This window comes from Corythoichthys intestinalis, chromosome 20 (assembly GCF_030265065.1).
Source record: "Corythoichthys intestinalis isolate RoL2023-P3 chromosome 20, ASM3026506v1, whole genome shotgun sequence".
Taxonomy (NCBI): Eukaryota; Metazoa; Chordata; class Actinopteri; order Syngnathiformes; family Syngnathidae; genus Corythoichthys; species Corythoichthys intestinalis.
Genome location: NC_080414.1, coordinates 10,055,530 through 10,072,043, shown reverse-complemented (window position 1 = coordinate 10,072,043; position 16,514 = coordinate 10,055,530). Strand labels below are relative to the sequence as shown.

Below are 16,514 nucleotides of genomic sequence, written 5' to 3'. Positions count from 1 at the left end.
ACAAAAGTATGAAGTTGAGAACAAAAGTATTGGGACATCCACAAGATGTGAAAAAAATGCAGTATTCGGTTCAAAAGTCCTGCATTTAAAGTGCAAAATAGAGGGTTGACAAAAGTATTCGGACAAAACGCATTTTGGACTTGAGAACAAAAGTATTGGGACACCCACATGAAGTGAAGAAAAAGTGGAATTAGGTTCAAAAGTATTGTGACAAATCCAAAGAGCAGACAAAAGTATTGGTTTACCTTTACTTTTCACTGAAACAAAAATCTCCATTGTTTTCAACATGTATTTTTCAGGTGTCTACATTTTCCTCGTTGGAGTTGATGATGAGGAACACCGTCGGCGAGCCCGAGGGAATGCTGGCATACGTTTTAGCAACGGGAAGCCTCTACCTCAAGGTGTCTAAGGGATGGAAGGAAATACAGGTACAGGCATTTAACAACAACTGTTAAATATTGAGGAACTTTTAGAGCATTCATTTTTCATGTTTTTCCTCCCAGCTCGGTAGTCTGCTCCACTTTTCCAGCAACATCATCCCACAAGACGAGGTAGCAAAAGTATGATATTGATTTTGGCTGGCGACGTTTTAACACTTGTTTGTTTTCAGCCACGGGTGGCCCAGCAAACATCAGGCGGCACTGTTCAGCGAGTTCGCGCCGTCAAGGACAGAGTGAGGCCACTGACTTGCGCTCGATACTGTTTGTTGATAAAAAAATTAACCTGTTGTGTCCTCTTTTTTAGCTGAACCTGGTGGCACTGAACCAACCGCACACGGGCGACATGGCAGGCCTGGACGCTGTTGACCGACTGTGCTACGAGCAGGCCAAAGCCATGGGCCTGCCCCCCAACTACCGCGCTTTTGTTTCCTCGGGCAAGCAGGATCTGGTTCATTTAGTCTACCCAGGCTTCCGGGACACTCTGCCCATCACCAACCTCAGGGTTAGCCCCAAAAATGTCGATTGGCCACAATACTACGAGAGTTTGTGACGTGATGTTTCCTCACAGGGAGACGTGCTCTTCAGAAACTGGAGGTCCATCTTCACTGGTGACGGTGGACCCCTCAACCCCAGGATTCCTATTTATTCTTTTGATGGACGTGATGTTTTAGCTGATCCCTTCTGGTTAGTAAATGTCATTTTCCTCCTTTTTTGGTGCCAAATGTAACCCTTTCAGGGACATTGGTCACTACAGTGAAGAGCTGTTCAAAAGTTGACACTTAAGCCTCTATAGTGCGAGTGATGATTTCGGGTCATTTAAAAAAAAAAAAAAAAAAAAACAGCCAGTCACAGTTTTTTCAAATATTTTATAAGATAATAAATCCATAGACTTCACAACATATTAACAGGCGCGGGGCCGATTAATAGAGGGCTATCTCCGTCAAAGTGGAAACACAGACGAAGAACTTTTTACGTTAAAAATTCTTGTGAATAAATGCTTAAATCCCTGAATTCTTTATAGATATGGACGTAAAACAGTCTCGGTTCATGGTTAAAAGCAAAAAAAAAAACGGGCAGTTAGCATTTATTTTACGTAAATATGTCGAATGTGCTGCTAGTCTTTAAGCCACTGTGGCGCCGCCTTATCACCTTAAAGCGCTTTTTACGTTAAAAATTCTTGTGAATAAATGCTTAAATCCCTGAATTCTTTATAGATATGGATGTAAAACAGTCTCGGTTCATGGTTAAAAGCAAAAAAAAAAAACGGGCAGTTAGCATTTATTTTACGTAACTATGTCGAATGTGCTGCTAGTCTTTAAGCCACTGTGGCGCCGCCTTATCACCTTGAAGAGCTTTTTACGTTGAAAATTCATGTAAATAAAAACTTAAATTCCTGAATTCTTTATAGATATGGACGTAAATCAGTCTCGGTTCTTAGTTAAAAGCAAAAAAAAAAAAAAAAAAAAAGGGCAGTTTGCATTTATTTTACATAAATATATCAATTGTGCTGCTAGTCTTTAAGCCACTGTAGCGCCGCCTTATCACCACATAGAGCTTTTTACGTTGAAAATTCTTGTGAATAAATGCTTAAATCCCTGAATTCATTATAGATATGATTGTAAAACTGTCTCGATTATTGGTTAAAAGCAAAGAAAAACAAAAATACGGTCAATTAGCATTTATTTTACGTAAATATGTCGAATGTGCTGCTAGTCTTTAAGCCACTGTGGTGCCGCCTTATCACCACAAAGAGCTTTTTACGTTGAAAATTCTTGTGAATAAATGCTTAAATCCCTGAATTCTTTATAGATATGGATGTAAAACTGTCTCGATTATTGGTTAAAAGCACAAAAAAAAACAAAAAACGGACAGTTAGCATTTATTTTACGTAAATATGTCGAATGTGCTGCTTGTCTTTAAGTAGGGTGACCATATTTTGATTTCCAAAAAAGAGAACACTCAGCCCGGCCTCATGATACTTGAATTTTACTCAAAGTTAACTCAAAGATGCCTATATCACTTTAATATATTTAAAGTGTGCCCCCTCACTCTGGATGGAAAAATGCAGTTTGAAAAAATAATAAATAAATAATGACTTTGAAGAAGAAGGGGAAAAAAAAAATATATATATATATATATATATATATATATATATATATATAATGCAGACCCATAGAAATGTAGTCCAGTCAATACACATACACACAGTACTATCACGACAATTGTCCTTGACAAATTGTTATTCCCATTCAATTGATATTCTCATTCAATGTTCTAGATTGCACACAAACAAAAACCGAAATAAACTGACAAACTATTCAACCAGCATGTTTCCAAACGTAGCAGTTAAAAACTACGTTTCCCATAATGCCTAGTGCAGTTTAGCTCACTGATAGCTAGCTGAGGCAAAAATCAAACTTTGCTATAAAAGTTTACAATCATCGGCAGCGCAATGATGCGACACCAAACGGGATTTTACAGTCAAAGCTCCGACAGAAGTCAACAGTTGCCATTATATACGTATTTATCGTAAAAAACATCAGGCTTTGTGGCCAAATCGTCAACCCAGTAGATGGTGGTAATGCCTCATGGTAGGGGTAAACTGCCAACAAAAACAAGAAGAACTACTCCTTCCCTCCCTACTACTAGGAGCCATGTCATCGCAGGCAGGCGCTGCCACCCAGCGGCCGGAGGGATTCTCTTCAAATTGGTCCCGTGAAAAATCATAAAAACCGGTCATATTTATGAATTTATAAAACCCGCCCGGACCACGAGGATACTACGTGAAAGTAGGACTTGTCCGGGCAAAAGAGGACGTTTGGTCACCCTACTTTAAGCCACTGTGGCGCCGCCCTATCACCACAAACAGCTTTTACGCTGAAAATTCTTGTGAGTAAATGATTAAATCCCTGAATTCTTTATAGATATGGACGTAAAACAGTCTCTATTAGGCCTACTGGTTAAAAGCAAAAAAAACAAAACATAAATAAAAACTTAAATCCCTGAATTCTTTATAGATATGGACGTAAAACAGTCTCGGTTCTTGGTTAAAAGCAAAAAAACGGGCAGTTCGCATTTATTTTATGTAAATATGTCGAATGTGCTGCTAGTCTTAAAGCCACTGTGGCGTCGCCTTATCACCACAAAGAGCTTTTTAAGTTTAAAATTCATGTGAATAAATGCTTAAATCCCTGAATTCTTTATAGATATGGACGTAAAACAGTCTCGGTTCTTGGTTAAAGCAAAAAAAACAACGGGCAGTTAGCATTTATTTTACGTAAATATGTCGCATGTGCTGCTAGTCTTTAAGTCACTGTGGCGCCGCCTTATCACCTTAAAGGGCTTTTTACGTTGAAAATGCAGGTAAATAAAAACTTAAATCCCTGAATTCTCTATAGATATGGACGTAAAACAATCTCGATTCTTGGTTAAAAGCAAAAAAAAAAAAAAAAAGTGCGGGTTGCATAAATTTTACGTAAATGTTGCGAAGTATAATGCCAATGCGGCTTATTTCTCCCATTGATTTTTCTCACAATGTTTCAAAATGCATGCATGGTACGAAAAATATAATAATTACCTTGAATCCTCGAACAAATCACTCCTGAGACAATCCTTCCTGTTTGTATACAGTACAGCTTTACTACTTTTTCAACCTAAATCCGGCGTTAGATCTATGTTTTTTGGGTCACCCTGTATATTTGGAAATTAATACAGTGGCAATAAAAACCAAATTTATGAAATCAAAATGAATATAAACAGAAATAGGCATTAGTTATGGCACCAAATAACATGCTTAAGTTTTTTTCCCATAGTATTTTAACTCATTGCATGCCACTGACGGCGATAGATGTCCAATTTATTTAAACCGAGACTGGCTGGAGTAAAATGCTTATTTTTCAGTGCCATAGATGGCTGTAGACGTGCAAGACGTGCAATCCATTTTGACTGACGAGGGGTGAATGAACGATTGAAAATGTTATTTTTTAACCCTCTGGGAAAGTCACAATTTTCTAGAATTTTGCATTATTAAAATGATATTTTTCAAGAAGTCATTTTGTTTTAAAGAAATGTTTTCTTATTTTGCCCTCAAAAAGTTGTCTTATTCTTTTAGGTGAGAAAAATGTAGGGGTTTTTTTGGTTAGTTTTTTGGGGGAAATTATTTCCCATACACCAAAAAACACATTCTGTCCAGACAAAAGCAGCATTGTCTTTGATGTAGTGCTGCAACGATTAATCGATTAACTCGAGTATTCGATTAGAAAAAAAAATATTCAAATTAAATTTTGTTGCTTCGAGTATTCGTTTAATTAAAGTTGCGTTGTATTGGTTTATTTTGAAAGTGTTTGCATGTAGTTTTATTGATTTGGGTGCCAACAATGAATATGATGTAACTCATTTCTCATGGCTGAAACCAGCTGTTCCCTGTTAAGACCAACAGTAGCCAAGTTTATGTTTGAGCTATTTTTTTTAATGCATTCAAGATTTAGTTTATAGGTATATTTTACCATTTTTTGTGGGAATATGTGTCTGAACCATTTCTTTAAGAGCATTGTAAAAAAAATTTAAAAAAAAATAAAAAAAAACTTTAGCATTTTATAGCATTTAAGCTAGCTGACTTTTTCTGTGTAAGTTAGCCAATTGTTCTTTTGTTGTACATAGATCCTCATTTTAATTTTTTTTTAATACCGTTTTTAGGCTCAGCTCAGGTATTTTAATTTTTTATTTTCCTAATCCGATTACTCGATTATTCGGACTAACTAGTCCATCGATTAATCGACAAGTAAAATGTTCGATAGCTGCAGCCCTACTTTGATGTACTGTTGACTCTAATAATATCCAGTTTTAGCATTCTGAAATTAAACCCGAAAGATCTGATTTTAACGAATTTATTTCAACGTGTCAGGCCTGATAAGAGCATCTGGCACGGCTCCAGCCCGCTGGGTGTCCGAGTGGTGGACAAGCACTGCGAGACATGGCGGGCCGCTCACGTGTCGGTCACCGGCCAGTCATCCTCCCTGACATCCGGCCGACTGCTAGGCCAGCAGACGCGTAGCTGCTCCGACGACTACATCGTCCTCTGCGTGGAAACCCACAAGAACTTCTAAAACCAGTCGCAGCGGGATTCACGACCCGGCCGCCTTGTCCTTTTGGCACATAAAGCAAGCTTTCTATGGGGGGGAGAACAAGTTTTTTTTCCCCACAAAAGACCAACTATTGAATCGAACCGTCCCCAAATTGTCCAAGGTCGTCCATGAGGGAAGTTAAAGACGGTTTTTGAGGGCCGTTTTGTTTACAGGTTGTGACGTAACAACCGCTTTCCACCAAAATTCATGCACTGTAATTCATTTATTTGCTACATTTTGTCTTTTTGTGGTGTCGGCGCAGCAGTTCTATTTAATTTAAATGCCTTATTTATACTGTCACCGCACATAAACATGAAATCAGAAGAATGTAATTTATAAGTTGGTGTTGTTTCTTTTCTATTGTGTTTTTCTACTTTTTGGGGTTTCGCTACTAGATGAGTCGAGGTTCTTATTGCGAGGACCGAGACGTCTTGCAGTATATTTTCATGCTGGAAAAAAATGGAGAAAACAAATTCCAAGTGTTGGTTTTGGTGCTTTGTTATGAAGAATAAAGTTTTCTCCTGATTAATATGGTCTTGTTTGTCGTTTATTGGAACATGAAATTCACCAAGGAAACAAAATGGAGTCTATTAATGTATTAAAAAAAAATTTCAATAGAAAATTGTAATATATCTAAAGAAGTAAGAATGCAGATTTGCTTTATCACAAGAGCGTAGGGTTGGTCTCAATGTTGGTAGGGACAATATAAACTTAATCATAACCTGCATGTACACATTTTGCTTATGAACGGTTTTCAAAAGCTTTATTGGTGTATTTTCTCAAGTTAAAACGCCACACAGAAATGAATAAATTTAATTGTGTAAGCAGGATCTGTGTATTATTCTTATTATTTAATTAGAGATGTTTTAGCTCATTTAATTAATTTTATTTAAATGGGCTACAATTTGTTTTATTATGTGTTTATATTTTACGAGTGTAATGTAGTATTCATTTATATTGTATATTTTATGTTGTATAACTTTAGTTCCTATGTAAATATTAGTTCCCACTTGTTTTGTTGTGGTAGGAGGGTTTTGTATTGAACACGGGGCCGTGTTGGTTATTATTATAGCAGAGAAGACAGCAGTAAATCAACAAAGACAAGTCAACTGTGCCCCGATCTACCACTCAAGAGATCTGATGGACTCAAAAAGTGGGTTACGATTGCATATTAGTTTGAAAATTGACCGGATCCACTGTATTTTTACACAAGTGACTTCCAGTCTGCCCGATCCTAGCTACCGGTAGCAGTATTGACGTAGTAGGGTCGCGTCTCACGTCAAATAAAAAACTCTGCCGTTCTTTTCGCGTGTGTCGTGTTGAGCCGCTTCTGGGACGCGTCTAACACGCGGCCGCACTGCAACTGGTGTGCATTGGCTGATTGATTTTAACGCCCGCGTTTCACTGCGTTCTCGCGGCGGCCACGTTGTCGTGCCGTTGATTTTAACGCCCGCGTTTCACTGCGTTCTCGTGGCGGCCACGTTGTCGTGCCGTTGACGTTTCTGGGTTATACTGTCCTACCGTGTTGGTCCTCATTATAGTACAGAAGACAGAGTTAATATAATCTACACAAAGAAATTGTAACCCGATCGACTCAGAGCCTCGAAAAGTAAGGGTTACATTACGTTAGAAACTCGTTCGGTACGCCTCCATTCCGAACCGAGCACCACGTACCGAAACGGTTCAATACAAATACATGTACCGTTACACCCTTAGTATTGACCTATACTAACTTTCACACTGCAAATTTACAGTATAATGTCTTAATTTGTTAATTTTTCTTGAATCTAGTCGAATAATTTTCATCTTGTTTTGAGTTTTAAAGGCTAATTAACATATTAATGCATCAGATTCTTCCACTTACTTTTAGTAAATAAAAGCATTTGTTCCTATTTTAAGCCTATACATCTAAAACTCGGTCATTTTTCACCTAAATCAATTGAAAAATGCTGTCAAATAATATTTTAGGGAGAGAGAGAGAGAAAGAGAGAGAGAAGCACAAACAACAACAACAAATACATTGAACGCCAACACTAAGTATGAATATGTTAGTGCTATCATTAGCTAGTTGTATTATTGAATGAAGAACATTTCTGGCAAACATTTTTTTTAAAGATTAAATATTCAACATTTTTTACTTAACATAAGTATGTTAAACTTATTTTCAGCTAGCTATTCTATATTATTTCAAGAAATCTTAGTAAAATTTACTTGAAGCAGTAGCAGATAATTTCACTTATTTCTACTTTCTAGTAGATTTACACTTAATGTCCCGTGCCCAGCAAAAAGTGGACATGTCGGTTATGCTGTTATATTGTCCCTACCAACGCTGAGACCAAACCTACGCCCTTGGAATAATGTTTAAAATAGTTTATTAAGACAAAAAAAAAAAAAAAAAAAAAACCTTTGTTTTAATCGATCAACACCAAAATAACTAACGTTCGCAATTATGATACACAAATGAAATCTTTTCCATACAGATCTTAAATTTTATTTTAAATTATTATCGTAATTCTTAATTTTCACATATCTGACTTTTATAGCGAAATCACGGCGTGCTTTTACTTTTTCGTCCCACTAGCGGAAGTATCCCCACCAACTTCCGGGCTAACGCTATGCTTCAGACGTGCTATGCTAGACAGCCTGGGTTCAAAGTCTAAAGGTGAGTGACCTCCAATTGATCTATTTTGGCTTTTTACGTGGCCTCTGCGTGATTTTTTTCATGTCTTTAGTCGACGACCAGTCCGCGAAGATACCTCGCTGCTTCCGAAACTTTTTTTTGTGTTCTTGGTTGTCTTTTCGGAACATGTTTGTGCTCATGTTTTCACTTTACTTGCTTGCCTTGTCGTTTGTGCCGCTCCACTCGACGCAAGTTAGCAGCAATGACAAGCCTATTATCGGTTAGTTTGTCTTTCGAATTACGACATAACTAGATTTTTAAACACTTGGAGTTGAGTGGGTGACGAATGTTTTTTGGTTTTTTTTTAAAGGTATTTTGGCGCAAGATCTCTCTACACCGAAAGACGACCGAATCGCTTACATCGCTGCTTCTTATGTCAAGTTCTTGGAGTCGGCGGGAGCCAGAGTGGTTCCCATCATGTTAGAAGAGAATATTTAGCAAATATTTGGCAAAATATTAGAAGATTTAAGCGTCTTTTCTTCTCCAGGATTAACCAGCCTGATGAAGAGTACAGGAGACTTTTCAAATCCATTAATGGGTAAGTGCATCGTCAGCTGGTGTCAGCGTATTGCTGGATTTTAACATTGCATTCTATAAATTTTTAATTATATAAAAATACAAGTGAAAAAAATACATTAATGACTAATCATAAATGCTAATTATTAGTTGAGTTATTTTAGTCTCGATGTTTTTTATATGTTTTAAAAGCAATTGTTATTACTGTATTTTTTTAATATAACCTGTTAAATATGTGTCTTTTTTTTTTGGGGCACTAGAGTGCTTTTCCCTGGAGGAGGAGCCAGCATCTTCTCTTCGGGTTACCAACGCAGCGCCAAGATTTTTTACGAGATGGCCCTGGAGGTAAAACGCGGATGACTTGGACGTTTGATCGACAGATGTTAAATAGGAGCTGTTTGATGACGCAGGCCAACCTGAAAGGTGACTATTTCCCCATCTGGGGGACATGTCTGGGCATGGAGCAGCTGCTGCTGTTGACCAACGGCATCTCGCTCCTCACGCGCACCAACACCAGTGGAGTGTCCTTGCCGCTCAACTTCACCAAAGGTACAAAAGTGCTTCAAAAGCAGCTTATCAGTGTCAACATGATTGATTTTTTTTGTCGTTTATTTTTTGCCCGGAAGAGGCTAAAGGTAGTAGGATGTTTGGGAACTTCCCTGATGAACTCATGGACGCTTTGGCGCTGGAGCCACTCACTGAGAACTCTCACCGTTGGAGTTTGGCCGTCGAAGTAATGACCATTTAATCAACTGTAACCTATTCAGGAACAGCTATTCAAAAGTTGGCACTGAAGACATTTTGTGCCTTTTTTTTTTTTTTTTTTTTTAAGGCTTTCAACAGCAGCAATGCGTTGACCACCTTCTACAAAGTTCTTTCCACCAACACGGACGGATTAACAGAGTTTCTATCCACAGTTGAAGGTACCATCAACTCCTTCTTTTTTATTTTAACCCGTTCAAATGACTACAAAAAAGAACCATGCAAAGTAAGACGTTTTTTTTTTTTTTGTCATGTCTATGCATGATTGTTTTTTGGTAAAAAGAAATGCTTTATTATACAGGGTCGTTCAAAAAACATTTTTCTTATATAAAACGACCATGTATAGTAAGGCGTAGTTTAAAAAATTTTTTTTTTTTTTTTAACATTTAACCATTCATATGTCAGTTTTATACAAAGAGCGACCATGCGTAGTAAGGCGTTTTTTTTTACCAAAAACGACCATGTGTACTTAGGTTTATTTTCTATTTAAAAAAAAAAAAAAAAAAACGACTGTATACTAAGGCATTTTTTACAAAATGACCATCTATAGGTCACGTTTTTTTTTACAAAGAGCGACCATGTATAGTAAGGTTTTTTTACTTTTTTTTAAAATTTTTTTTACAAAGACCATGTATAGCAAGGCTTTTTTTTTTTTTTTGCTAAAAACGACCATCTATACTAAGGTGTATTTTCTATTTTAAAAAAAATTTCCTGTATACAAAGGTTTTTTTTTTTGTTTTGTTTTTTTTACAAAACACGACTACGTATAGTAAGGCATTTTTTCCCTTTTTTTTTTTTACTAAAAATGACCATGTGTACTAGGGCTTATTTTCTATAAAAAAAAATAAAATAAAATCAGGTATATTAAGGCATTTTTTACAAAACGACCATTTATAAGTCACGTTTATTACAAAGAGCGACCATAAGGCGTTTTTTTACAATTTTTTTTTTTTATTTAACAAAAAAAAAGACTAGCAATGTATAGCAAGGCGTTTCTAAAAAAAAATGTTTTATTTCTTTTTATGAAAAACGACCATGTATACTAAGGCGTATTTTCTATAAAAAACAATCATGTATACGGAGGCGTTTTTTTTAAAAAAAAAATTTTTTTTACAAAGAACAACCATAAGGCGTTTAATTTATTTACGTTTACATTTTTTTTTTTTTTTTTACCAAAGCAAGCCTTAGTACACATGGTCATTTTCGATATACAAAAACGACCACGTATAAGGCTTTTTTTACAAAGAGCGACCATATAGTGTAAGGCGGATTTTACTTTGTGTTTTTTTTTTTTTTTTTTAACAAAAAAGACCGTGTATTGTAAAGCTTTTTTATACTAAAAACGACCATGTATAATAAGGCGTAATTTTTTATTTATTTTTATTTTTTACAAAAAGACTATGTATAGGTCATGTTTTTTTTTTTTTTTTTTTTTTTTTATGTTTTTTTTACAAAGAACGACAATGGTCTATATTAAGGCGTTTTTTTGTTTTTCACAAAAAAAAAAAAACGGCCATTTACAAAACCCGACCACGTATAGGTCACATTTTTTACAAAGATAGTAAGTATAGTAAGGCATTTTTTTTATATAAAGAAATACAACAATGTAAGGCTTTTTTTTAAATACAAAAAGCCATGTATTTTTGCAAATAAATTACCATGTATATCATAGGTAGTCCCTGGGTTACGACGTACCTGATTTGCGCGATTTTGACTTTACAACGCCGAAGTCTTGTCCGCCATGTAATGCAGTTTTTACTAAGGATTTAGCGTCGGGTATTGGGCTGCGGAACGAATTAATCGAACTGCATATTATATAATATACGTTCTTATGGGAAAATCCTCCTTGACAAACTACCATTTCGACTTACAAACTAGGTCACTGAACGAATGTATGTTGAGGTACCACTGTATTTACAAAAAAAAAAAAAACAACCTAAATGTATAGTAAGGCATATTCTTTTGTCCCCGAATCCCCACCCCCGCCCTTTAGTCTCCTAACTTTTTTTGCGGTCCTTAGCATTCGACTACCCAATTTACGGCACGCAGTGGCACCCGGAGAAAAACGCTTTCGAGTGGAGAAAGCCGTACATTACGCACACGCCTTCGGGAGTGCGCGTCACCTTCTTCATGGCCGAGTTCTTCGTAGGCGAAGGTAAGAAAACGTCTCTGTCCCCAACACCACCACACATACGCTCCATTAAAAAAAAAATCTTTGTCTTGTCGCAGCTCGCAAGAACTTCCACAAATTTGCCACCGAAGAGGAGGAAAACCAAGCGCTCATTTATAACTTCAGTCCTGTGAAAAGCAGCGCCAAAAGCATCTTTGAGCAAGTTTACTATTTCTGAAACGCAACGTAACAACCTCAGTTTATTGTCGAGTAAATGATCGCGATGTAGTGATAGATACATACCTCGTTTTTCTAATATATGTAGCGATAATAAATGACGAATATGCCAGCAGATGGCGTTAATGAAACTTTTATATTGCGCCCCAATTTTTTTTTATTGGTGATAGATGTCCAATCATCCTTCTGCTTTGAATTTAAATGAGTTTATCGCTACTAAACGTCCAATCCATTTGTACTGGGATGCGCAGCCCTCCCAGTTCAAATGGATTGGACGTCTATTGCCGGCTAGGGAGTAAATGGGAGTTTACATTTAAAAGAAATCGTTTACAATAGATTTATTTTGTCGGAAGCCGCTTGAATTAAGATACTCAGGGTTTAATTTGTGCAATTTAGTGCACTGCATGTATCCTAGTGCAAGGGAATTAATCGTTTAAAATGTTTGTTTTTTGGGAAAAAAATGAAGAGCTGAGTCCCAAACATTGATGTTTTTATTCGAGTCTTTTCAACAAGTACCTTCATGCCACCATTTTGCCGTCTAACATAAGAAAAAAACACTTTTTTGGAAGGTGTGGCCTCCATAATACAAACTTTAATTAAGGAATCAACAAAAATTAACTCATTCACTGGCATTGACGGCGCTTGAGTCAAATTGGATTGGATGTCTAGTGCCGTCAGTGGCAGCTGATGAGTTAATTGACAATTATGATTAATATATGGTAACATTTACACAACATAGACGCATTTGTTTCCATTTAGGAACATTCAAGATGTCAATTTTTAAATGAAATCGGAACGTAAGATGACACTTAAAATTAACGTTAGCATTTCGTCCACAAGTTCAACGCTTCTGTACAACCCCTAGCAAAAAGTATGGCATCACCAGTCTCGGACGAGCACTCACTCAGACATTTTATTATGTAGAACTAACTCAGATAAAAAGCTTGAAAAAATAATGAATGATTTAAAAAGTGCAACTCATTGTAGTTTAGAAACACTAAAATAAATGACTCAAAAACATTGTGGTGGTCAGTAAATGTTACTTTTGTAGAGCAAGTGCAGGGGGGAAAAAAATGAAATCGTGAGAAACAAACATAGAAATAACAATCACAACACATCTCTAGTATTTAGTTGCACCACCTCTGGCTTTTATGACAGCTTGCAGTCTTCGAGGCATGGACTTGATGAGTAGTCTTCATCAATTTGGTGCCAACTCTCTTTGATTGCAGTTGCCAAATCATCCTTGCAGGTCGGAGCCTTGCTGTGGACGATTATTTTCAATTTCCAACATAGGGTTTCAATAGGGTTGAGATCTGGGCTATTTGCAGGCCAGGGCATTGACTGGATGGGTCTTTTACCTCTGTGGCATGATGCATTGTCTCATCTTGGAAAATGATTTCATTATCCCCAAACATATTTTCAATTGAAGGGATAAGCAAGCTGCCTAAAATTTCAATGTAAACTTGCGCATTTATTGCAGATTACATGCAGCCCCATATCATCAAGAACTGAGGGAATTTTTGATGTTTTCTTCAGGCAGTCATCTTTGTAAATCTCACTGGAACGGCACCAAACAAAAGTTCCAGCATCATCACCTTGTCCAATGCAGATTCTTGACTCATCACGGAAAACAACTTTCATCCAGTCATTTACAGTCCGTGATTGCCTCGCCTTAGCCCGTTGCAGTCTTGTTCTTTTTTGTTTAAGTGATTGTTTCCTTTTAGCTTTCCTGTATGAAAATCCCAGTTTCTTTAGGTGATTTTGCACAGTTCTGTCACATACTCCAGCTTCATCCCATTTCTTCATTTGTCTTGTTGTACATCTTCTGTTTTCAAGACATATGGCCTTTAGTTGTTTGTCATGACGTTTGGATGTCTTCCTTAGTCTACCAGTATGCTTAACTTTTACAAATTTGCCATTAGGGTTGGGCATCGTTTGAAATTGAACGATTCCGCGTTTCGATTCCGATTCTTTTAAGAGGGAGGATAAAAAAAAAATGCAGGGTCAAATAAAATTGCATAGTTTATATTAAAGTCTTAACTTCTCGATGATTTTTAAAAATTAAATGAACTTCTCACAGGACTAATTTTAACTTGTATATAAATATCAGTCTTTGAACTCAAGCAATTTTTTTTCCACTTGGCTGTCAGGGCATTGTAACAAGGACTCGAAATTTTAAAATTCGAATGATTCCGTGATCATAGGAGTGTTACAACCGGTTCCCATCGATGCCCAACCCTACTTGCCATGCTGTTTGTACTTGGTCCAGATTTTTGATACATCTGACTGTGAACAGCCCACATCTTTGGCAACCATACGTGTAGCGTTACCTTTTTCAAGTTTGATAATTCTCTCCTTGGTCTCAAGAGACATTTCTCTTGTTGGAGTCATGATTCTTATGAATCCACTTGGTCCAGCAGCCCTCCAAGGTGTGATAACTGCTGACTAACGACCAGATCTAATCTGAGGTAGGGGCTCAATTAAGGAAAGGAAATTGGGTGTGTCTGTATTTTCTACTCAAAATGGAGTGATTCCATATTTTTTTTCCTCTGCATTTGCTCTATAAAAGTAACATTTACTGACCACACAATGTTTTTTATTCATTTCTTTTAGTGTTTCAGAATGCCAAGAAGTTGCACTTTTGAACTACCATATTGGCCCGAATATAAGACTGTTTTTTGCATTGGAATAAGACTGAAAAAAAGGGGGTCGTCTTATGTTCGCGGTCTAGACAGCATACCCATTCACGTTAGATTGCGCCAGATATCATTGAAGCGATGTTCTGTCATGACAGATCTTAGTTTCAAGTTTAACCAGTTTGCATTATTTTATTGCAATGTTTTTCCTTATTCAGATTTGTTTCAAGACTACAGTTAGTTAGACTTCACTTTGATGGTTAATGCGGTTATTGCAATTTTGTTTTATCACAATAGATTGGTTTATTTACATTTCAAAAACCAGAAGCCATTCATTTACGAATGTGATTGCACTTTAGTTTACACATTTAAATGTTCAGATATTAAGATTTGAATGAGGCAAAATAACATGCTTTTCCCCTCAAATATATTAGAATCATGTTTCAGATGTACTGTAATTATCTTCTATATAAAAATTCATTTGGTGTTCAAAAAGTTTTTTTTTCAAACTTGAGTCTTGAAAAAGAGGGGGTCGTCTTATATTCGGGCCAATACGGTAATTCATTATTTTCTCAAGCTTTTTATCAGAGTTTGTTCTACATAATGTCTGAGTGAGTGCATGTCCGAGACTGGTGATTCCATACTTTTTGCTAGGGGTTGTATATATATTTGTATATTGTTGTAGATCAAACAGCATTTGTCGTTAATAATATAAGCACTGCTGCATCTGTTTCAAATATAAAGTCAGCCTTTGAAAAACAGCAAACCATGCAGACTGTACATGTTAGCATTGTGCTAATGTCCCTCGCCAATAATTGATTTACAAAATTGCTTTTTTACAGGCAATTTGTCAGATGTTGAAATTCCAGAAATGACTGTGAAGAATAAGATGAAAGCATTGTGCTAGCGCATTATCTTCATTTAAAGACAAAACCATTGTTACTGTTCTGCAGAAGTCTCGGTAGCTTTAACAATGCTAATTAACATCTATATTTCCTTCAATGAGTCCAGCTAACAAGCTTTAGTCTGCACACTACACTAGGCTAACAGCTAGTCCACTGTACATTTGATGTTTTGTTTTTGACGAAATAAGGCAGTAAGGTGACAAAAGTGATATTTATCTTTCCAAACAGTCTCTCCACGATCCGACAAGGTGAAAGCATGACTATTCAACGTGTCTTTTAATAACTGAACTGATAGTGTGCTATTTTACATACATTGAGAACAGTTGACCAAAAAATAAGTACTTTCTCCACATGAAAACGACTTTAGAAAATAATGTGGCCACGTCGTCCCACAAAATGCCGTTCATCAATGCTACTCATCAGGCGTCATTTTCTTATAATACAAGTCCACCTGTGAAATGTCCCTTCCCAAGCTTTTAAGTTCGTGTCAACGCTCGTCCATCAGAAAATTCCAGAGGCGGGAATGACGAGGAAATCCTCGGCGGAGGCGGTCTCGAATCCAGCGCGCAGACGAGAAGGTTGCATAATACCGAAGAGGTGTTGTGCTCGGTCCGGAATCGCGTGCAAGGAGGAAGGGGTGGTCCCGGCCGGAGCTAACCCTCATCTTCGGTGTCCTCGTCCAGCTCCTCGTCCGACAGACGCTCCGGTAGCCTGAAGCACTCCTCGAAAAAGTTGACCAACGCCTGGTTCAGATGCTGTTGGGTCGCCTCGTTGTGGATGAAGTGGCCCTCGTCGGGGTAGATCTGACGAGAACAACCTTTATGTTAAAGTCGTGTTTTTTAAAAAGAAGCAACCATGTATTAAAAGTTTTTTTTACAGTGTCATTTCTTTCTTACACAGGGTTCCCCTCGGGCCTAGGCGTTTTTTTCCAAAGCGTGACCATTTATTGTATCTCTTACAATAAGCGACCACGTAGAGTAGGGCGTTTTTTACAAAACACGACCATGTATATATGATTTTTTTTTACATTATTTTGTGCAAAAAAAGACCATGTACAGGTCACGTTTTTTACAAAACCTGAGCATGTAACCTATTGGTCACGTTT

General features: G+C 37.0%; 2 protein-coding genes and 1 pseudogene across 2 annotated transcripts in view; 2 read left to right on the top strand and 1 right to left on the bottom strand.

Annotated features, from left to right (window-relative positions):
* The window catches only part of LOC130908977 (collagen alpha-1(XVIII) chain-like), a 38,725-nt pseudogene extending 32,633 nt beyond the window's left edge, over window positions 1–6,092 (top strand).
* A 2,144-nt stretch (window positions 6,093–8,236) lies between these two features.
* On the top strand, window positions 8,237–16,287 carry ggh (gamma-glutamyl hydrolase (conjugase, folylpolygammaglutamyl hydrolase)). Its single transcript, XM_057824855.1, has 9 exons — window positions 8,237–8,463; window positions 8,554–8,662; window positions 8,731–8,781; window positions 9,020–9,104; window positions 9,170–9,308; window positions 9,386–9,492; window positions 9,592–9,682; window positions 11,542–11,676; window positions 11,751–16,287. Exons 1-9 carry the CDS (start codon window positions 8,286–8,288, stop codon window positions 11,867–11,869), a joined length of 1,014 nt encoding a protein of 337 aa, XP_057680838.1. The 5' UTR covers window positions 8,237–8,285; the 3' UTR covers window positions 11,870–16,287.
* The window catches only part of LOC130908916 (dipeptidyl aminopeptidase-like protein 6), a 174,604-nt gene continuing 171,447 nt past the window's right edge, over window positions 13,358–16,514 (bottom strand). Inside the window, exon 26 of the mRNA XM_057824854.1 lies at window positions 13,358–16,212. Coding sequence (XP_057680837.1) covers window positions 16,063–16,212 — 150 coding nt within the window. The 3' untranslated portion in view covers window positions 13,358–16,062. The remainder of the gene's footprint in view (window positions 16,213–16,514) is intronic.

Excerpts from the sequence above, each read along its gene's own strand:
- ggh (XM_057824855.1), top strand. The coding sequence starts at position 8,286 with ATGTCTTTAGTCGACGACCAGTCCGCGAAGATACCTCGCTGCTTCCGA. Across the intron at positions 8,663-8,730 it reads GCCAGAGTGGTTCCCATCAT|GATTAACCAGCCTGATGAAG; the intron begins GTTAGAAGAGAA and ends TTTCTTCTCCAG. Across the intron at positions 9,683-11,541 it reads GTTTCTATCCACAGTTGAAG|CATTCGACTACCCAATTTAC; the intron begins GTACCATCAACT and ends TGCGGTCCTTAG.